General features: G+C 45.8%; 1 protein-coding gene across 1 annotated transcript in view; it reads right to left on the bottom strand.

The window, feature by feature from the left end:
• pde10a (phosphodiesterase 10A) overlaps positions 1–22,988 on the bottom strand; it is a 484,537-nt gene that overhangs the window by 237,680 nt on the left and 223,869 nt on the right. Inside the window, exon 7 of the mRNA XM_078557603.1 lies at positions 2,048–2,203. Coding sequence (XP_078413729.1) covers positions 2,048–2,203 — 156 coding nt within the window. The remainder of the gene's footprint in view (positions 1–2,047; positions 2,204–22,988) is intronic.

Here is a 22,988-nt window from a genome sequence, read left to right as displayed (position 1 = left end):
TTGGATGCCTAACAGAAAGTTCACTGGAAGCTTCCCTCATGTCCCTGCCTCCATGAAGGTTCCAGTCCTCTGCCTCGAGGTCCCCACCCTGCGCCTTCCCAGGCTCTTCCTTTGAGCCATCACTTGAGTCATCCCCCATGGCCTATGGAGCTGCCTCACTTTCCTCAGCCTCCAATGGGTCCCCCCTTGCCAGAGCCAGGTTGTGCAGGGCGCAGCATGCGACAACTATGAGGGGGGACACGCTTTGGAGGATACTGCCATGCTCCCCCCCTGACTGGTCCAGGCATCTGAAGAGCATCTTCAGCAGCCTGATGGTGCTCTCCACCACTGCCCTTGTGGAAGCATGAGTCCTGTTTACCTCTCCTTGGCCTCAGTTCTTGGGTAACGGAGTGGGGTCATCAGCCAGCTCTTCAAGGGATAGCCCTTGTCACCCAGGAGCCATCCATCCACTCATGCACGAGCCAAAAACAGCCTGGGTACCTGTGAGTGCCGCAAGATGTAAGCATCATTTGAGCTCCCAGGGTAATGGCTACAAACTTGGAGAATCTGTGTCCTGTGGTCACCGATAATCTGAACATTCATTGAGCGGATCCCCTTTCTGTTTACGAAAGCTCCAGGCTCACCTGCTGGCACCTTGATGGCCACGTGAGTGACATCTATTACACCCTGGATGTGGGGGAGCCCAGCCATCGCAATGGAGCCTCGTGCTCTCTCCGCCTGGCTCGCCTCATCTGTCTGAAATGGATGAACGTACGGAAGTGTCTAAAGATAGCATCAGTCATGAGCTTGACGCAACTGTGTGCCGCTGATTGAGAAATGCCTCACAGATCCCCCACTGAGCCCTGAAAAGAACCGGAGGCATAAAAGTTGAGGGCCACTGTGATCTTCAAAGCCACCGGCATGAGGTGTCCGCCCACACAGTTGGAGGTGATTTCCGGATCTATCATGTTACATATTGCTGTCACTGTGTCCCTGGACAGGCTGAATCTCCTGCGGCACTGGACCTCGGACACCTGGAAGTAGTTGCAGCGCTGTCTGAATCCTCTACACGCTGGGTAGTGGCGCCTTTGGTGTGCCCTCCCACCTTGGCCTCTCTGCAGGCCCTGAACCCACTGAACTCATGCCTCTCCTCTTAAAGGTCTGTCCCTGGGACACTGCCTGCGCCCACCTGGCCTCCTCTCCCTCCTGCCCTTCTCTTCCTCTTCAGAGGAAGTTCCACCAGCAGAATACACTACCCCCAATAGATGGGATGCAGAGGACCAGTGCCTTGAAAATGACGGAGCACTATGCTGCAATACTCGGGGGAACCTTCCAGGGAAGATGAGGACCTGAGGTGTTGAAAGGCAGGCTTGACAATCAAACGAGATGCCAAGAAACTCTGGGACAACTCTGTACTCACACAGCAAAGAACTGACAATGACAGAGAAAGTGCAGCTGCTCTAGGGGCCTTTTATCCTGCCCGTGGATGAGGAAACGAATTAAAACATGAATTGTGCCCACCCATTTTGCCTGTGCGTTGAGCTAAAAGTCATTGCATGGGCAACGTAAAATCGCAGGCTTTTTTAATGACCTTAATTGGACCTTTAATTGTTGGTGGACGCTGCTCCGACTCTCATGCCCACTTGCTGACCTCAATATTGCACACATGCGCAATGATGTCAGGACGCATGCCCGGTGTCTTTTTCCGCAATTTTACGTGCGTGACCGACCTTGGAACGCAAGATTCAGGCCAGTATAAATCTGTCAGCTTCCTGGTACACATGGCTCATTAGCATACTGAGCCACTCAGTCATTGGTGGAACTCCATATTACTTGAAACTTTATCTCACAGACATGGCAATAATTTTACGTTCGTAATCAGTAGTTTACAGGTAGTATAATAAATCACCAAAGTTTGGAATCATGCTGATTTTCTGGACTGGCCATGCCTAAATATTTTAGGGCTGTTGAATGTCATAGAAATATTAGTTAATAGCTGCATCTTTGCCTTATGTGCAAGTCTCAGGGTTAACGAGACTTCTGCTCAACAGCAAGAGTAGAAACTCACCTGCTGTTGCTCACTGTCAAAAGGATTTCTGCCACGTTGTCGACGCAACTCCAAAACACCTATCAATTCGTTACTGGCGGTGACCATTGGTAAGCAGAGGACAGATTGAATAGAAGTCGCTGAGTCCAACCATGTTCCTTTGGGGAATCGATTATCCTAAAAGGAAGAGAAAGAGAATATGAGTGTGCAAAAGATACATCTTGGGCGGAATTTCATGGCAGTGGAGTTTTACGTTCCCGCCGAACTCGATGGAGTTTAGAATGGCTCGCCACATTTTACGTCCCTGCCGTGACAGGGCTGTAAAATTCTGGCCCATGAGTAGAGGCATTGACAATTCTTCTCTAACACAAGAACGTTACTGCTGTTTGTTTGCAATCTCTGTCACATTAAGTAGTGAATGTGCTGTTCTTTAGTAATATACAGAATGGCAAGAACATGCTGCTACTTGTGAATTTTCCCTACATGTAACATATTTTTAATAATCTTTCAAGCTTTAACTAGTTAACTCTTTTATTATTTAATTTTTATGGAAGCTTCAAAAGGATAACAGCAAAGGTTTTAGACAGACATTTTATTCTATATTCTTCCAGTACACTGGCTGTTTCCTGACAATAGTTACAAACCCCTCCAATATAATAAACGCTGCATGATGTGTTTTATATATAGTACAAAAATAAAAGCATAAGAGTTTACCACACTTAATTCTCAATTTTATTTTATATTTTTGTTTAAAAAATAAAATTCCTCCATATTATGGAACCCTATATTGCATAATTAAATTGTGCAGGAAACAATGCTAAAATTAAGGCACAAAAAATTAGAAATTGACTAACAACACGAAACAGTGACAGTCAATGGGCGTTTCTGGGATTAGATGGATGTAACTAGTTGTACCATCCGGTCAGGGTTGGATCCATTGTGCTTCATGGTTAAGGGACTCAATATCGCAATTGTCAGATGACACAAAAAAGAGGGTGCATAGTTAACAGTGAAGGATCTTAACTGGCTTCAGTTGGTCATTGTGACCAGGACCAGGGAGTGAAATCATGGGCCCTAGTGCTTCTCCTGTGTCCAGGGCCTTTATTTTCACCTGCCTCCCCATCTTCCTCACCCTCCCCACGTTAATTTAACCCCCAACCCCTCACATCCTTCGGGTGCTAGAATTGGGAACCATTGTCACTGTGGGGTCGAACTGTTTTATATAGGTTTAGCAAAACTTCTTGACTTCTGTACTCTATTCCTCTATTTATAAAGCCCATCAAAAGCTCAGGTTTTAGTATGATACAATTTACAACTACGGCTTTGTCAGGCAATTACAAACAACTTGGTCATCCATATTACGCAACCAGCACTGCTTCTTTGAGCCTGGCCCTATGTAATAGCCGGACAGCAACATCCAAAAGACTTGAACCTGAAGAGGCATATCAGGATGCGTCATGGGATTACCCAGGCTTGGCCAAGTTGAGGATATAAGTTTTAAAAAGCGCTTGCAGTTAAAAAAAAACTAGAACAAATATGACCTTTTGGCCAGGCCCAGAAGTTAATGACTAGCCTATGGGTCAGTCCATGATAAAGCTAAAGGAATGTGACCTTTGGGTCAGGATAAAATAAATTGATGAATGGTCTATGAGTTACACTGGAATAAACTGATAGCTTGACCTCAGGGTCAAGATATGCAGATGACTAGGCACAGCAGCAAAATATCAGAATAGATAAGCAAAGGTTTTATTTTACAATGAACTGTGAACATCGTTTGTGCTAAAGGTCAGGTCATTCCATGACTGTTTCACAAATTCCTCCGGAACTGTGGAAGTGATGAACAGGTCATTCTGTGTTTATGTGGTAAATGCACTTGTAATTAAGGGTGTAACAATTAGACATACAAGATAAGAACATTGTAAATTAAAGAGGAGTTATTCTAAATATGACATATATAACCAACAGAAACTGTGTAATTTCAAATAGTCTTTTAGAGCATTCTGAAAGAGCATTTCCCATGTGTGTACACTTGTACTGAATAAAAATCTACTGCTTGAATTTACCTACAGCCAGCTCTGTGTCGAGTGTCTTTTAGATACTCCACAACAAACCTCACAAGCACTGCAAACATAAATCCCATGTACAAATGAGAATATCTTGAACTAACAGTGACATTTTGTACTGGTGCATGACTCCTGGTTTCACTTCAAAGTTTAAAAATGGCAAAACCAATTCGCACCAACCAATTCACCTGCAATAATATGTTATTTCTATTGTCATGGCCGAGAAGGCATGAGGGAAAAAAAATCCAAAATAAATTTGTTTCTCTTCCACATTCAATTGTTTAAATTCTTTTTTTTTAATGGATAGTTGCTGGGTTGATAAAATGGCTGCAGCTAGTCACATGTTGGTAGTTCTGTAAAATTCTGAGCAGTTTCAATGGACAAAAGCGAATTCATCATTCATCAACCGCCTGGAATGTGACTTGCATTGTTTGAACATTCCAGCCAAGCCTGTGCAAAGAACTAGTAGATGAGACGTCTGCACTAGCCAGCTTTGGACAAAGGCAGAGCTATTTGTGACTCCTCATCTCTAATGTTGTGCTAATGGTTCCACAGTTGCCTGGTCAAAATATAATGGGGTTTTAACAAGGGGACTCGTTAGCTCAATCCACCCGAAACCACTCTGTCACATGACTGAGATTTAACTGTTTGAATTGCTTTAATTATACAGCTTTCGGATTCCATATTCAATTACTGTTTAGCTTTGGAAGTGATAAAAGGAGTCCAGACTATAGACTGCAGAGTCCAGACTATAGTCAAGACTATAGCAGCCTGCCTCTGACCTCTGTCCCTCTCAAAGCCTGGTCTCCCGAAAGAACCCCGTATTTCACCTACAAAGTGAACTAATTCTCAGGATACAAGAATACTTTGTGCATCTTCACCTGCCTCAGCCTTCAACTGAGTTCCTAGGAAAAGACCAGGGCTTCCGCCAGACAAAGCTAACTGAAAGAACCTTCCTTGGACAGTGACTTACTGGACTCTGGACTCACATGAAACAATAATTCTTATTTATTTTTATCGTGGTCTTTGCCCTGAACCTCTTTCTTTCCCTTTCTCCCTTTTATTGTATGAATGTAAAAAAGGGGTGGATGTTGCAAAACCCCTTCCAATGTTTTGTGTGTGTGTGTAAAATAAACTATCCCTCTTATTTTACCTTACCTCAAGTTTGCTGTGGGTTTATTAATAGAGGATTATATCACTCCAAAACTGAAGGGTTGGGGAAAATAAGCCACCACTTATAAAGGGGGAATCAAAAACCAAAAACACTTTTCTGTTTACTGATGGGTAGTGAGTGGAGAAATCAGGGCTGTTCTAAATTAAACCCCTTTCTGTCCGTAACACTATCCACACAAGTATGCTTTAAGGGAAAAAATATGCTTTACATTGAGTGATAAATGATTTCTTATGCTAAATTGAAACTAACCACACTTACAAATGCTCAGCATGGCATATATAGTAGGAGAGCAAGGTATGCAGATGCTGCAAATTTGAAATATAAACAGAAAATGCTGCAAAGACTCAGCAGGCCAGGCAGCATCTGTGGAGAGAGAAGCAGATTCAACACTTCAGGTCCATGATCTGATGAAGAGTCACTGACCTCCGTTTCTCTCTGCACAGATGCCATCAGACATGCTGAGCAGTTCCAAAACTTCCCATTTCTATTGGAGTAAAACTAACCCCCTTTTCCAGCCTTTCAAAAAACCATCTGACTTCTTGTGAGCCTTTCATTCCCCTTAAGCAAGGAACCCATCATAGCTGCCTGAGATCTAGTTTGGCACAAAATAAAACATGAATTTCACAAAAAACCTAAGGTATGAAGAAAAAATAAACAATTTGGTGAGCAAAAAAAAATCACGTCAAAGCAATAAATTAATAATTTAAAAATGAATAATTAATAAAAATGACCATTAAAAAGTGCCATGCAGCAGAGCTAACTAATAAAACCTTTTTTGCCTTTTTGTTCAAGAAGCAGACTAGAGAGGGGCAGACTAGCCCCCAAGTCCTGGGCTGGGACTTTCCGGCCCTATCGCAGACCTGCTGTGAGCGAAGCGGTGCCCCAGCCAGAAGTCCACGGGACCGGAAGATCCCAGCGGCGGGTGGGTGCGGAAAATCCTGCCCCTGGTAACCAGGTTCAGGGAGGTGACTGGAGCCAAGCTAAGGAGTTGGGTTTAACTAACACCAACCTTGTGTTTGTCCCTGACGGTGCACAATATGAGCAGGCCTTGGCAGAATTCATACAAAAGTGGGAATCAGGAGTGGGTGCTTTTCAGCCTGGGTTTTCCTCCTCTCTCAGCCCGGTGTGTGGATAGTTTTGTTTTTGTGTGTGTGTGTGTCCCTGCAACAAGCATCCTGTGTGTGTGTGTATCTGGCTCACTCCCAGTCTCAGGGTTCATACACTCTCTCACTCACTCACTCACTCACACTCGCTCATACTCTCTCTCACTCACTTTTACTCATGCCACGCCATCGAGTGGCAGTTTAGGTTGGGAAAGGCCCGGCCCAGAGCCACAGACCATCAAAAGACAATTTATTTTTGAGTTTGGTTTTATTTTGCTTCATAATAGTGTGCATATAGCCAGTTCAAATGAAAAAAGAATTTTTAAAGAATTTAGATAATTGAAGTGGAAATTTATTTCCTAAGAGCATTCCATGTATATCACACATATGTAACAGTGGTATTGGACTTTAGTAGTCAAAACAGAGAAAATTTTATAAATTATATAAAAAGCTAGAAATTAAGAAACATAGGGCAGAATTTTCCTGTTGGCGTGCGGGGGCGGGATGACACGCCGATACATAAAATGACGCGCGGTGACTTCAGGCGAGCATCCTGACGTTACCGCGATATTTCGTTGGGCGGGTGCGCTATGATCTCTGATGCACGCCCGCCATTAATTAACGGGCTACTTAAGCCCTTGAGGCGCCAATTGACGCCGATTTTTTGGCACCAGTGCGATCGTCAGGTCGGCGCACGGACGCAACGGGCAGGCAGGTAGGACACATTTCTATAAACCTCATCCACGGGCAGGATAAGAGGGCTCAGTGGGGTCGTGATTGATTTTTCAAAGTTACTGATACTTGCCTGTGTGATCTGCAATACTTCAAAACGCATACCAGCTGCTTGGTCTGGACTCACAACCTTCAGGTCAGCACTCTGCAGTGAAGAATCTTTTTTAGGCCTGCAGGTTTCAGGAAGCCTTCTCTTAGCCTGGGAATGGGAATTGAACTCTCCAATGGAGGCATATCCTCTGAGGAGGGAGGGCGAGAAGGGGAGGAGGCCAGGAGTGCACATTCAGCCTCCAGGGGAGCCACCTTTGGGAGGATAGGCACAGGCACAAGGGGTGCAGGGCCAAGAGGTAGTCCAAGGCAATCTCTTCCACCTCCTCCCAGGCATGTTTGGTCATGTGTTGGGGCCTCCTCCTCCCGTCCTGGGGAACCAGCACCTCCTGTCGTGCTGCCACCTCCTCGAGGAGGGCAGCAAGGCAATCGTCAGAAAAACAAGGGGCACGGTGACCCCCTGCCCTACCCTCCTGCCTGGCTTGCTCACCAGCAGCGCTCTGGGGAGTCCTTCCACTGGCCGTGAATCACAGCCTTTGAAAAGCTGCAGGAACTTTTTAAAACAGGCCATGGGGTCGCCATTGGACCCGGTGGTCATTGCAGTCCCGCCGCCGCCCGCCCACTCCCACTGACCTCGGGAGCCGCTATTCACGCTGGGCAGGCCTTAAATGAGCAACCCCTTATTTTTAAACAGTGACCCCTAGTCCTAGATTCTCCCACAAGAGGAAACATCCTGTCCACATCCACCCTGTCAAGACCCCTCAGGATCTTAAAGGTTTCAATTAAGTCGCCTCTTACCCTTATAAATTCCAGTGGATACAAACCTAATCTGTCCAGCCTTTCCTCATAAGATAACCCACCCATTCCTGGTGATAGTCCAGTAAGCCTTCTCTGAACTGCTTCTAACACATTTACATTTTTCTTTAAATAAGGAGACCAGTACTGTACACAATATTCCATACGTGTTCTCACCAATACAACTGAAGCATAACCTTCCTACTTATGGGTAGAATTTTCTGCCTGTCGGGCGGGCCGGTCAGGAGCGGGCTCAGGTGGGCACAGAGCCGATTGCGGGCAGAGCCGCCATTTTTCGTGGGCGGGCCAATAAAGGCTCGCCCAGCGCGATGCACGGCCGGTAGCGTTCAGCGCTACCTGTGCGGACAGGGGCAAGAGGGAGGGTCGGAGCCTGCGCACATGGCTGCCTCAGGGAGATTAAGTTCAGATTGAAATTTTTAAATAAGTAAAGATAAAAATTATTTAGACATGTCCCCTCATGAATTGTGAAAAAAAAATGTATTTAATAAAACCTTCAGGAAACCTCATCCTGCCCATGGATGAGGTTTCCTGATAAATGCGAAGCCGCTTGGGCTCTTTGCCTGCCCGCCAACCTTAAGGTTGGACGGGTAGCCCTGTTAATTATCTAAATTAGTTTCCTAATGGCCTTAACAGGCCTTTGACAATTCGGCAGTTGGCAACTGCCTCCAGTGCGCGCCCGCCGAACGGAAGATCGGAATGACGCGCGGTGACATTGGGACACACGCCCAATGACACATCGTGTCATTTTACGCGTCGGGTGTGCCTGGCTCGCCCCCGCATGCCGACATGAAAATTCTGGCCTATGTAATCAATTCCCCTCACAATAAATGACAACATTCTATTAGCTTTCCTAATTACCTGCTTTACTGGCATACTAACTTTTTGTGATTCATGTATGAAGACACTCAGATCCCTCCGAATCTGAGCTCTGCAATCTCTCAACATTTAAATAAGCTTCTTTTTATTCTTCCTGCCAAAATGAACAATTTCACATTTGCCCACATTATACCCTATTTGCCAGATCTTTGCCCACTCACTTAACCTATCTATGTCACTTTGTAGCCTCCTTACATCCTCTTCACAATTTATTTTCCTACCTATCTTTGTGTCATCAGCAAATTTAGCAACCATTCCTTCGGTCTCTTATATGAATTGTAAAAAGTTGAGGCCCCAGCACTGATCTCTGTGGCACACCACTCATCACATCCTGCCAACTAGAAAAAGACCCACTTATGCCAACTCTCTGCTTCCTGTTAACTAGCCAATCTTCTATCTCCATGCCAGTATGTTACCCCTGACACCATGAGCTTTTATTTTCTGCAATAACCTTTTATTTGACACTTTATCAAATGCCTTCTGGAAATCTAAGTACAGTACATCCACCGGTTCCCCTTTATCCACAGCACATATGACTCCTTCAAAGAACTCCAATAGATTGGTAAAACATGATTTCCCTTTTACAAAACTATGTTGACTCTGCCTGACTGCCTTGAATTTTTCTAAATGCCCTGCTATAACATCTTTAACAATGGCTTCTAACATTTCCCCTGTGACAGATGTTAGGCTAACTGGCCTATAGTTTCATGCTTTCTGTCTCCCTCCCTTTTGGAATATAGGAGTTATTTTTGCTTTTTTTCAATCTAATGGAACCTTCCCCAAATCTAGGAAATTTTGGAAAATTATCTCATTGGCCACTTCTTTCAAGATCTTAGGGTGAAGTCCATCTGGACTGGGAATTTGTCAGCCCGCAGCCCCAACAATTTGCTTAATACCACATCCCTGGTGACTATAATTTTCCCAAATTCCTCCCTCCCTTCCATTTCCTGGTTTACAGCTATTTTCGGGATGTTACTTGTGTCCTCTATAGTGAAGACCGATGCAAAATACCTGTTCAATTCATCTGCCATCTCCCTGCATTCCATTATCAATTCCCCAGGTGCACTCTCTGCAGGACCAACACTCACTTTGTTAACTCTTTTCTTATTTAAATATTTATAGAAACTCTCATTATCCATCTTTTTATTACTAGCTCGCTTTCTCTCATATTCTAATTTTTCCTTCTTATTTTCTTTTATTCATTCTTTGTTGCTCTTTATACTCTTTCCAATCTTCTGACCTGCCCGTCTTTGTGTAATTGTATGCTTTTTCTTTAAGTTTGATACTGTCTTTAACTTTTTTAGTTAACCACTGATGGTGGGCCCACATCTTGGAATTTTTCTTTCTCATAGGAATGTAAATATTCTGTGTATTCGGAAATGTCCCTTTAAATGTCTACCACTGAACTTCTATTGGCATATCCCTTAACCTCATTTGCCAGTTCACTTTAGCTAGCTCTGTTTTCATGCCCTCATAATTGCTCTTATTTCAGTTTAAAATACTAGTCTTGGATGCACTCGTTTCTACCTCATAATGAACGTAAAATTCAATCATATTATGATCACTGACACCTCGGGGTGCCTTTGCTATGAGATTATCAATTAATCCTATCTCATTGCTCAAAAACAGGTCTAGTATAGCCCGCTCTCTGGTTGGCTCCAGAACGTGCTGTTCTAAGAAACTATCCCGAAAACATTCTATGAACTCCTCATCTATGTTACCTTTACCAACTGATTTTTCTAGTCTATATGTAGATTAAAATCCCCCATGATTATTGCTATACCTTTCTGGAAAGCTCCCATTATCTCTTCTTTTATACTTTGTCCTACTGTGTAGTTACAATTAGGGGGCCTGTATATCACTCCCACAAGTGACTTCTTGCCTTTATCATTCCTCATCTCAACCCAAACCACTTCTACATCCTGGGGCAAAATTTTCTCTTTGGCGTGCTGGGCGGGGGGCCATGCACGCCAACACGTAAAATGATGTGTGGTTATGTCGGGCGCACATCATTCTGATCTTCCGTACAGTGGGCGTGCGCCAGAGGCGGCTGTCGAAGGCCTGTTAAGGCCATTAGGAGAGTAATTGAAATAATTGACAGGGCTGCCCGTCCAATTTTAAGATTGGCGGGCTAGCGAAGAGCCCGTGCGGCCTTTGTATTTCTCGTGAAACCTCATCCACGGGCGGGATGAGATTTCATGAAGGTTTTATTAAATTAATAAATATTTTTCACACATTTCATAAACATATCCCAGCTCATGTGACACTGTCACATAAGGGGACATGTCTAAATAATTTTAATCTGTCTTTATTTTAAACTTACAATTTGAACTTAATCTCCCTGAGGCAGTTCTGTGCCTTAGGGAGGTTTCTGCACTCTTTCACGTGCATACGCCCCAACTCTCCTTCCTCCCCCCTCCCACACAGGTAGCACTAAGCGCTACCGGGCGCACGTCATGCTGGGCGGACCTTAATTGGCCTGCCCATGTAAACTGGTAGCACGCAGCTGATTGCAGGCGGTGATCGGCTCCGCGCCCACCCATACCCGCTCCTGACCGGCCCACCCGACAGGCAGAAGATTCTGCCCCTGGTTTCCGGAACTTAATGTGCTAATGCCATCATTAATTAACAGAACCACCCCTCCACCTTTTCCTAACTTCTTGTCCTTCCTAAATGTCACATAACCATCAATATTCAGGTCGCAATCTATGTCATCCTGTAGCCATGGCTCTGTAATGGCTATCAAATTGTACGTATTTATTTCTATTTGCGCTATCAGTTCATCTGTTTTGTTTTGAATACTACGTGCGTTTAGATACAGAGCCCTTAGTTTTGTCCTTCTATTATTTTTGTAGCATCTAGCCTTATCTGCTGATTTACTCTTATATTTGCACTCTCTGTGCCTTCCTGTCACAGTCAGTTTATCATTTCTCATATTAATACCAGTCTCTCTTGCCTTGTCTCCACTCTTGGGTTTACCACATCTTCCCAAATTTGACACCTTGCGCCCACTATTCAGTTCAAAACCTTCTCTACTTCCCTCGTCAGGCAGCTTGCCAGGGCACCAGCCCCAGCACAGTTTAGATATAGATTGTCCCAACGGTACAGATCCCACTTTCCCCAATACCAGAGCCGGTGCCCCACAAACCGGGACCCGCTTCTCCCGCACCCGTCTTTGAGCCACGCATTCATCTCTCTAATCTTATTTGTCCTATGCCAATTTGTACATGGCTCAGGTAATAATCAAGAAATTATTACCTTTGAGGTTCTACTTCTTAATTTGGTGCCTAGCTCGTCATACTGACTATGCAGAGCCTTTCTCCTCATCCTGCCTATGTCATTGGTACATACATGGACCACAACCACTGGATCCTTCCCCTCCCACCGCAAGTTCTTCTGCAGCCCTGAGCAGATGTCCTGAACTCTGGCACCAGGCAGACAACAAAGCTGCCTGGATTCTCGCTCCTTGCTACAGAGAACAGTGTCATTCCCCCTTACTATATGTCCCCTGCTAACACTACATTCCTTTTTGCTCCCCCCAAATTGGATGGCTTCCTGCACCATGGCACCATGGTCAGTTTTCTCATCCACCCTGCAGCCCCCACTCTCATCCAAACAAGCTCAAACCTGTTGGACAATTGCAGAGGCACACACTCCTGCACTTCTGCCTCACTCGCAGTCACACCCTCCTGTCTCTAGAGGTTGACCAAATCAGAAGACATTATCCTAAGTGGCGTGGCTGTCTCCTGTTATAAAGCATAGTTGTAACTTTCCCCGTCCCTGATGTGTCACAGAATCTGCAGGTCAGCCTCCAGCTCAATGACTCTGAGCTGAAGTTCCTCAAGCCACAAACACTTACTGCAGACGTGTTTGCCCTGGATCACATTGTATCCAGGAGCTCCCACATGCTGCAGCCTTGACATATAATTTGTCCTGCCATCCTTAATGTGTTTTAAATAATTACTTAATTATATTAATCACTTATTTATGTTGCTTTCTTATATATTTTATTAACTTTACCACCAAATTATGTACTATTTTAAACCTTAGGGATAGAATAGAACTTACCCACTTAACAGATACTCACCAAATAGCTAGCTCCTTTCCCTGTATTCGAGCAAGAATATGAGGTCCTCAAGTGGCCATCCATGCCCCCACTATCCCCTGTAAAATTACATTCAGGTCAGTGGCAAGCAGGTAGGCTGCAGAGGCCACGTGCTATGTTTTATGAGGCAGCCCAGTCTTCATACGCGCTGGCAGGTCAGCATAAAATCCAACCCAATATATATCTTTGGTTAGATCACAGTTAGACTTTTGTATCAAAGGGTTGGGCACTCTACTATAGAAAGATAGCAAAGGCAATAGAGTGGTGCAGAAGCAATTGACTGAAATGATAACAGGGTTGAGAAATTTTGGTTGTAGGAAGAGACTAGAGGAAGTGATACAATTTTCATAAGAACAGAGAATATAAAGAGATCTGATAGAAGTGTTCAAAATTGTAAAGGTATAAATTTATGAGCATCACCAAAAGAATAAGAGAGGTTAGGGGAATATATTCTTCATAACAGCTTGGAACGGAGTTAAATTCCCTATTGGGTACAACACAGTTCATAATTTTTAACTTATGACTAAATACAGACATGAAAAAGATTTTTTTAAAATGTGTTAAGGGCGGAGAAATGACACGAGACAATCTTTTCAGAGAGGCTGCCTTCTGTGTCGTAAAATTCTAAGCATTGACACACATGGTTCAATGTTTTTATTGCTTCTCATTATGTCTGATGCTACAGATTTGGTGAAATTGGCACAATCCTGATCTGAGCATAAACGCAGACTGACTTATTGGGGTTTAATGAGGTGGAAATGTATGTACATGCAAAAAAGAACCAAGGGCAGGATTTTTCGGATGGCAGTGTTTTCCACCCCGCCATCCAACAAGTCAATGGAGAACACATTCCTGCTGATCACAGCACCCCCACAGCCATTTGGGAGCGTTAATTGGGTGAAGATGCAACTTCTACCCCTCACTCGGTCAGAAGTCCCGCCTCATAGAGCTGCTTTCCAATCCGATTGGTTGGAAACTCTGCAGTCCCAGCAGCGGCAGTGGCAGCAGTTGTCAAGGCTGGGACTACACGCAGTCACCAGATTCCAAGTTCTGGAGTCCAGGACCAGGTAGGTGCAGGGGTCTCATGCTGTGAGGTCCAAGGGTGGGTGCGGTCTTGAAAGAGAGGTCGTTCAGGGGGAAAGTGTACCCACAGCGACAGGCCTTGAAGGGGTGTGGTTGATGTGGAAAGGTGGCCTTTGAGGGAGGTGCTCTTCCTTCATGTCCAAGGCCCAAGCAGGGTGACCTCCTGGGTTTCCTCATACCACTGAACACCTCCCACCAGCCTCAAAAGTGAGGCTAGGGTGGGAAGGAACCCATGCCCACTTAAGGGCCTCAATTGAGGTGAGGCTGAGTGGGCCACTCTCAGCCTCACTCGCCCCACATAAAATGGAAGACTGGTTGGGGAAAGGCAGCAGGGTGGTGGGACAGTTAATTCGCCGGCTGGGGACTGATAAATTCTACCCAAAGTCTGCACTGTTCTGAAGAATGGTTGAAATTTAATTGCGATTATATTAGTTAGTCGTTTTGTGGTTCTTCACTATCTTGCGATATCAACCGTAGCAAGAGGTTTCTACGCTGCAAGTCCATTACATTTCATTGTAAAATATACATCATTTCAAAATAAAACTTCTATAGTGCATTCCGTTCATCCATACCATTGAGACCCCAATCTCAGGCACATCACTGATGGACAATATCAGGCTTATCCTACAAAAGGGAAATGAAATGAGCAGAGGTATATCATTATAAGCTACGTTTTTTGCACCTCCAAATGTCTGGTATAATGTCGCACTGACGGTGGCTGGGAGTAATTTTTTTTGTTGAATTTCATGTGAGAAAATGAAGAATGAGAAGAAAAAAACAATTTATCCTTATGCTTCAGCTTCTCCCATTCCCAATCTTACAAACTGCGTTCCCTTCTATCCTTAAGGCATCATCTAGTCAACAGTTTCTTGGGTGGCAGGATCCCTGCGGTAACTCATCCAATTAATAATCATCAATTTGCAAATGTGAGAGTGCTGGATGACTGTTTAATTAAAAGCCTTGCTGGACATTGAGTCGGATTTTTGCGAAGTAGCTTCAAAAATAGCGGGCATGACCCTGATGCGGAAGTTGGGCCCCATTTCCAACACATCCAATTTTTGCCAGCTTGGGGAAGGGGACAGGGCGTGAATCACACAGAAGGGAAACTCAGACAGCAGGGTCATTTGAACTTATAAGTTCAAACAAACCCCACTTCCAAGGGCCTTAGCACATAGGGCGGAATCGTCACAGATTTGCACTAAGTGTGGAAGTGGGCGGGTCATGAGGACTCGAAACGTCAACTGTTTTCTTCTCCACCGATGCTGCCAGACCTGCTGAGTTTTTCCAGGTAATTCTGTTTTTGTTTTGGATTTCCAGCATCCGCAGTAGCTTTTAGCTTTTTGTTTTTATCTCTGTGTTTAATTGACTGCCACCTCTCTTCAAGAAATGCCCTCCCTGAAGAAGTACTGCTCTGTTCTCCGACAGGATTTCCGCCTGTCTCTTCTACCCTGTTCACCTTCATTGCTTTCCATTTCTCTCCTGTTCTGCCGAAGGGTCATGAGGACTCGAAACATCAACTGTTTTCTTCTCCACCGATGCTGCCAGACCTGCTGAGTTTTTCCAGGTAATTCTGTTTTTGTTTTGGGTAAAATGAAGTTTTTCCTGCCAGCCGCGATAGCGGGTTTTTATGCTGTATTGTCCCAAACCTGCCACATTATTTATGCACCTGGGAAACATGCCGTTTCGATGGCGGGCAGGCTCTCATTCACCTGCCTGCCATCATCTCGCTGCTTCATCACGCCAAGTGCTATATTTAAAGTCTAGCTGCGAGCACACATCTCAGTGCTTCCAGACCACGACTGCTGCATGGAAGATAGGGTGGCCCCGAAAGGCAAAAAGATTTCAGCTCCCTGCTTCAGTGACGCATCTCTGGAATTCTTTTGGGTGCAGTGGAGTTCGGCCAGAATGTCCTATACTCCCGCTCTGGCCACAGGATGAACAGCGGCATCACCAACCAGGCTTGGGAGGCAGTGGCAGCAGTGATCAGTGCCAACGCCCTTCAAAAGAGGACAGCCACCCAGTGCCGCAAGAGGATGAATGGTCTCCTTCATTCCGCCAGGGTAAGTCACTCTTCTCATCACTCTCAACTCACAAACCCATCACACATCCACAGGGCCCTCGCTCATTGCCAGTTCAAGGGACATCGCCATTCACTCTCTCACATTCACCTTCTTTGTCCTCATCCAATCCATGGGGCCACTCACCACCCACACACGCTAGGCATACTTATTATCTGGACTGGTAGGTATCCTGCGCACACTCTCGCTATCTCTATTCATGCAGGACAAGCTGGCACCCAAGGGGGAGAGATCGCAGACCGGTGGAGGAATGCCTGAGATCAAGGTCTTCACTGACTGAAAAGAGACCCATCCGACGATCTGGACTGGGCCTGTGCTGACAGTGAGGTTGGCAGTGCTCTACCAAGTGAGGGTCCAGCAGTGCAACATACATCAGACAACCGTGCTGTGAGTAATGTGTCCTGTTTCAAAGGCCACTGACATGCACTAATTATCTTCCCTTGCTTCTGCAGGCACATCTGGGAAACAGCCAAGAGAGTCCGTGGCCCAGGGCCTCCATTCAAGCCCGAAGACACCTTGGAAGAGTAATCGGAAGGCACCCTCCTTGAAGTACTGTCACAGCGCTCACCCACACCCTCCACCTGTGCAGAGACAGCTAGGTGGGGACCTAGCTTTAGAATACCCTCGGCATCACAATCAGGTGAGTACATCGCACTGTCTGATCCACTGCAGGCAGCAGCAGGAACCTCCCAGGTGTCCGGCAGTCAGAGGACTGCTGAAGGCCAGACATTTGCTGAGTCTGAGTCAGATGATGAGCCTCTGGGCTCGGTCATGTCACAGTTGCTGGAGCTGCAAAGGCAAGCTCGGGAACATCAGGAAGGACTGTCCACTGCCTCCTCAGATTGCAAGGCACGATGGAGGAGTCTGTCCGCCTTCAGACTGAGGTGACAGCACCAGTATGCCAATGCACTGAGGTCAACACTGGTAGGTCTATGGAGATCTAGGTCCAGGATGTAGCTCCTGCACTGCTGCACGGGCTGAACGCCATAGTTGGCCTCCAACAGTGTGTACACGAGAGGGGTCCAGGGTAGCCCGATCTCACTCCAGCTACACCTTCTCCTCAAGGGGTCAACCTGGGGCCCTTAAACACCCATAGTGAGGCGGATAAGCAGGTGTACACTCCATGGCCAAGCACCCAGATGACTCCAAGAGTGTCCGGTCCATCTGAATCCCCTCTTCCTGTGACCTCAGCAGCTCCAACTCCGCAGGTCGAGGAGGGTGCCACTGCCACGTAGCAGGACCCCAAAAGCAGGCCGCTGGCTTCCAAGTCTCGGCCCTCCAGAGGATGCCGCCAAGGTCATCACAAACAGGGCGTTGCAGTCAGCAGGCTGCCTCCAGCTCTGCTGTGGATGTCCTGGGTGCACCAAGGTGCTGCAGCAGGGTTAGGAAAGCTAAGAAGAATTAGTTGCACAGCCTGGGCACGGGTGCTAATCATATGTACATACTGTTCACCATTATCAATAAACTCCCAAGAATGTCTCCCTGCTTTTTGCTCCTTGTTCTGATGAGCAGTGTTCTTGTCACTCAGATCTGAAACCTTTCTGCACAAGGTAAAGGCAGGTGTCTCAGTCCAGGGCCTCTTCCCTGTGCTCTGTGCAGCTTCTGGACCAAAGTGATGGTCTGGCCTCATGCTCACTGGAAACATTACTATTTCTGCACCTCGGTAGTGCTTGTCATTGCAGCCAGAATGTAGTGGGCAAGCGCCACAGAGTTCCCTCATTCTCTCGGTGTGCTCTCAGCCCCCATCTCTTCAGCATCTGTGACCACTGATGCTGTGTTCCTGAAGGGCTCAGGTGCTGAAACACACAAAGGATCAGATGCTTCTAAAGTTTCATGGCTGTATCTCTATGATATGTTCCTGATCACGGAGCACAAGCAAGCTGCCCTCGGCCAGACAGGAGTCAGACATTCTCAGAGGCAATGTGAGGTTCTATGGAGTTTCCTCACTGCATGTCGCCATCATTCTCCTGGAGCACAGCTTTGGGAGCTCGGTGAGGAAGGAACGAGGTGATCCTTTGAGTACCGTGAGTATGGTCGGGGTAAGTATTTACTACTTTTATCGCTTATACTTTTTAAGGTCTTATTTTGTGGTTCATTGTTTGTAACGGTTATATTCTGTAACAATGAGGAGCAGGGAAGAAGGGCCCTAGAATAATTGATATTATTTGATACTAAGTATCTTCCAAAAGGTTTAATTTAATTTAAAGAGGTAAGTCATGGCAGGAGAGCACAAAGCCGTGGTGTGCTCATCCTGCCCTATGTGGGAAGCCAGGCACATTTCCAGTGCCCGGGGCCAGCATGTGTGCGGGAAGTGTCTCCAGCTGCAGCTCCTGGAAACCCGGGTTTTGGATCTGGAGCAGCGACTGGGGACACTGTGGAGCATCCGCTAGGCAGAGAGTATCGTGGATAGCATGTATAGAGAGGTGCTCACACAGCAGGCTAAGAGTCCACAGGCAGGAAGGGAGTGGGTGACCATCAGGCAGAGCAAGAGGACTAGGCAGGCAGTGCAGGAATCTCCTGTGGCTATTCCTCTGCAAAACAGATATACTGCTTTGGATACTGTTGAGGAGAATGGCCTCTCAGGGGAAAGCAGCAAAAGCCAAATTCGTTGCACCATGGTCGGCTCTGCTGCACGGGGGAGGAGTAAAAAGTATGGGAATGCAATAGTCATAAGAGATTCAATTATAAGGGGAATAGATAGGCATTTCTGTGGCTGCAAACGAGGCTCCAGGGTGGTACGTTGCCTCCATGGTGCTACGGTCAAGGTTGCCTTAGAGTGGCTACAGGACATTCTGAAGGGGGAGGGTGAACAGCCAGTGGTTGTGGTACACATTGGTACAAACGACATAGGTAAAAAAAGGAATGGGGTCCTAAAAGCAGAATATAGGGAGTTAGGAAATAAGTTGAAAAGTAGAACCTTAAAGGTAGTGATCTCAGGATTATTACCAGTGCCATGTGCTAGTCAGAGTAGAAATAGCAGGATATATCGGATGAATACGTGGCTGAAGAGATGGTGTGAGGGGAAGGGTTTCAGATTGCTGGGACTTTGGGACCGGTTCTGGCGGAGGTGGGACCAATACAAACTGGACGGGTTACACCTGGGCAGGACCGGGACTGATGTCCCAGGGGGAATATTTACTAGAATGATTGGGAAGGGTTTAAACTAAAATGGCAGGGGGATAGGAACCTATGCAAAATCGGAGGAGGGGGAATCAAGGACAAGGACAAAAGACAGAAAGGAGAATAAGAAAAGTGATAGGCAGAGAAATCAAGGGCAAAAATCAAACAGGGCCTCAGTGAAAAATAGTGGGAACAGGACAAGTAATGTTAAAAAGACAAGCCTTAAGGCTTTGTGCCTTAATGCAAGGAGCATTCGCAATAAAGTGCATGAATTAACCGCACAAATAGATGTAAACAGGTATGATATAGTCGGGATTACGGAGACATGGCTGCAGGGTGATCAGGGATGGGAACTGAACATCCAGGGGTATTCAGTATTTAGGAAGGACAGACAAAAAGGAAAAGGTGGTGGAGTTGCATTGCTGTTTAAAGAGGAAATTAACGCAATCGTGAGGAAAGATATTAGCTCCAATAATGTGGAGTCTGTATGGGTAGAGCTGAGAAACACTAAGGGGCAAAAAACGTTAGTGGGGGTTGTACATAGACCCCCAAACTGTAGTGGTGATGTTGGGAATGGCATTAAACAGGAAATTATTGACACATGCAATAAAGGAACATGTGTAATTATGGGTGACTTTAATCTGCATATAGATTGGGCAAATCAAATTAGTAACAATACCATATAGGAGGAATTCCTGGAGTATATACAGGATGGTTTTCGGGACCAATACTTTGAGGAACCAACTAAAGAACAGGCCATCCTAGACTGGGTATTGTGTAATGAGAAAGGAATAATTTGGCAATCTAGTTGTGTGAGGCCCCTTGGGGATGAGCGACCATAATATGATAGAATTCTTCATCAAGATGGAGAGTGATGTAGTTGATTCTGAGACTAGGGTCCTGGATCTTAATAAAGGAAACTACGATGGTATGAGGTGCGAGTTGGCTATGATGGATTGGGAAACATTACTTAAAGGGATGATGGTGGATAGGCAATGGCAAACATTCAAAGAGCGCATGGGTGAACTGCAACAATTGTTTATTCCTGTCTGGCGCAAAAGTGAAACAGGAAAGGTGGCCAAACCATGGCTTACAAGGGAAATTAGAGATAGTATTAGATCCAAGGAAGAGGCATACAAATTGGCTAAAAAAAACAATAGACTTGAGGATTGGGAGCAGTTTAGAATTCAGCAAAGGAGGACCAAGGGATTGATTAAGAAGGGGAAAATAGAGTACGAGAGTAAGCTTGCGGGGAACTTAAAAATTAACTGTAAAAGTTTCTATAGATATGTGAAGAGAAAAAGATAGGTGAAGACAAATGTAGGTCCCTTACGGTCAGAAACAGGGGAATTTATAATGGGGAACAAAGAAATGGCTGACCAACTAAATACATACTTTGGTTCTGTCTTCACAAAGGAGGACATAAATAACATACCAGAAATGTTGGGGAACACAGGGTTTAGTGAGAGGGAGGAACTGAAAGAAATCAGTATTAGTAGGGTAATGGTGTTAGGAAAATTGATGGGATTGAAGACCGATAAATCCTCAGAGCCTGATAATCTACATTCCAGAGTACTTAAGGAAGTGGCCCTAGAATTAGTGGATGCATTGGTGGTCATCTTCGGAGATTCTATAGACTCTGGAACAGTTCCTACAGATTGGAGGGTAGCTAATGTAACCCCACTATTTAAAAAGGGAGGTAGGGAGAAAACGGAATTATAGACCAGTCAGCCTGATGTCGGTGGTGGGGAAAATTCTAGAGTCCATTATAAAAGATTTAATAGTTGAGCACTTGGAAAACAGTGGCAGAATCGGACAAAGTCAGCATGGATTTACGAAAGGGAAATCATGCTTGACAAATCTACTGGAATTTTTTGAGAATGTACCTAGTAGAGTTGATGAGGGGGAGCCAGTGGATGTGGCTTATTTGGACTTTCAGAAGGCGTTTGACAAAGTCCCACTTAAGAGATTAGCATGTAAAATTAAAGCGCATGGGATTGGGGGTAGTATACTGAGATGGATAGAAAACTGGTTGGCAGACAGGGAACAAAGAGTAGAAATAAACGGGACTTTTTCCGAATGGCAGGCAGTGACTAGTGGGGTACCACAGAGATCGGTGCTGGGACCCCAGCTATTCACAATATATATTAATGATTTAGATGGGGGAACTAAATGTAATATCTCCAAATTTGCAGATGACACAAAGCTGGGTGGGAGGACGAGCTGTGAGGAGGATGCAGAGATGCTTCAGTGTGATTTGGAAAAGCTGAGTGAGTGGGGAAATGCACGGCAGATGCAGTATAATGTGGATAAATGTGAGGTTATCCACTTTGGTAGCAAAAACAGGAAGGCAGGTTATTATCTGAATGGCTATAAATTGAGAGAGGGGAATGTACAACGAGACCTGGGAGCCCTCGTACACCAGTCGCTGAAGGTAAGCATGCAGATGCAGCAGGTGGTAAAGAAGGCAAATGGTGTGTTGGCCTTCATAGCGAGAGAATTCGGGTACAGGAGCAGGGATGTCTTGCTGCAATTATACAGGGCCTTGGTGAGATCACACCTGGAATATTGTTTGCAGTTTTGGTCTCCTAATCTGAGGAAGGATGTTCTTGCTAGATAGGGAGTGCAGCGAAGGTTTACCAGACTGATTCATGGGATGGCAGGACTGACATATGAAGAGAGATTGAGTCAGTTAGGATTATATTCGCTGGAGTTCAGAAGAATGAGGGGGGATCTCATAGAAACCTATAAAATTCTAACAGGACTAGACATGGTAGATGCAGGAAGGATGTTCCCGATGATGGGGGAGTCTAGAACCAGGGGTCACAGTCTGAGGATACGGGTAGACCATTTAGAACTGAGATGAGGAGAAATTTCTTCACTCAGAGAGTGGTGAGCCTGTGGAATTCGCTACCACAGAAAGTACTTGAGCCCAAAACATTGTATGTTTTCAAGGAGGAGTTAGATGTAGCTCTTGGGGCGAAAGGGATCAAAAGATATGGGGAGAAAGTGGGAGCAGGCTATTGAGTTGGATGATCAGCCATGATCATGATGAATTGCGGAGCAGGCTCGAAGGGCCGAATGGCCTAGTCTTGCTCCTATTTTCTATGTTTCTATGAATCGGGTGGCTATTAGGGCCTACACTGTGTCTCCATGACAGGAGCATTCTCACAGGGTATTCGTGCTGCCATAATCCATACTGGAGTCAAACATTCACAAATGCAACGCGAGGATCTATGGGGTCACCTCACTGCATGTCGGCATCATCCTCCACAAATCTAGCAGCTATGAAGGCCTCTTGAGCACGCCCGCCTCGCTTAGCCAGTGTGAGGGCCTCACCCCATCACCATTGCCTCCGAGGATCTCTCTACCCCCATCCCCATCAGTCTCCTCATTGGAGGAGACCTCCAGCTGTTCCATCTCCTCCTCAGCCAGCTCATCTCCCTGTTGCAGCACCAGGTTATAAAGGGTGCAGCAGACAATGATTTTCCATGACACCCTCTGCGGACTGTACTGCAGGGCTCCACCAGACTTGTCCAGGCACTGGAACCTCATTTTCAGCATCCCGATGGTCTGCTCCACCACGTTGTGAGCTGCAGCATGATACCATCGCTCTGCTGAAGTCTGAGGCCGCCGCACGGGTGTCATCAGCCACGGCCTCTGTGGGTAGCCCTTGTCCCCGAGAAGCCACCCCTGCAGCTTCTGTGGATCCTGGAAGACTTCAGATATCTGTGACCGACTGAGGATATAGGAGTCATGCACAC

The sequence above is a fragment of the Cetorhinus maximus genome, chromosome 14 (assembly GCF_964194155.1).
Source record: "Cetorhinus maximus chromosome 14, sCetMax3.hap1.1, whole genome shotgun sequence".
Classification (NCBI taxonomy): Eukaryota; Metazoa; Chordata; class Chondrichthyes; order Lamniformes; family Cetorhinidae; genus Cetorhinus; species Cetorhinus maximus.
The sequence above is the reverse complement of the archived record's forward strand: the minus strand, read 5'-3'. Positions and strand labels throughout refer to the sequence as shown.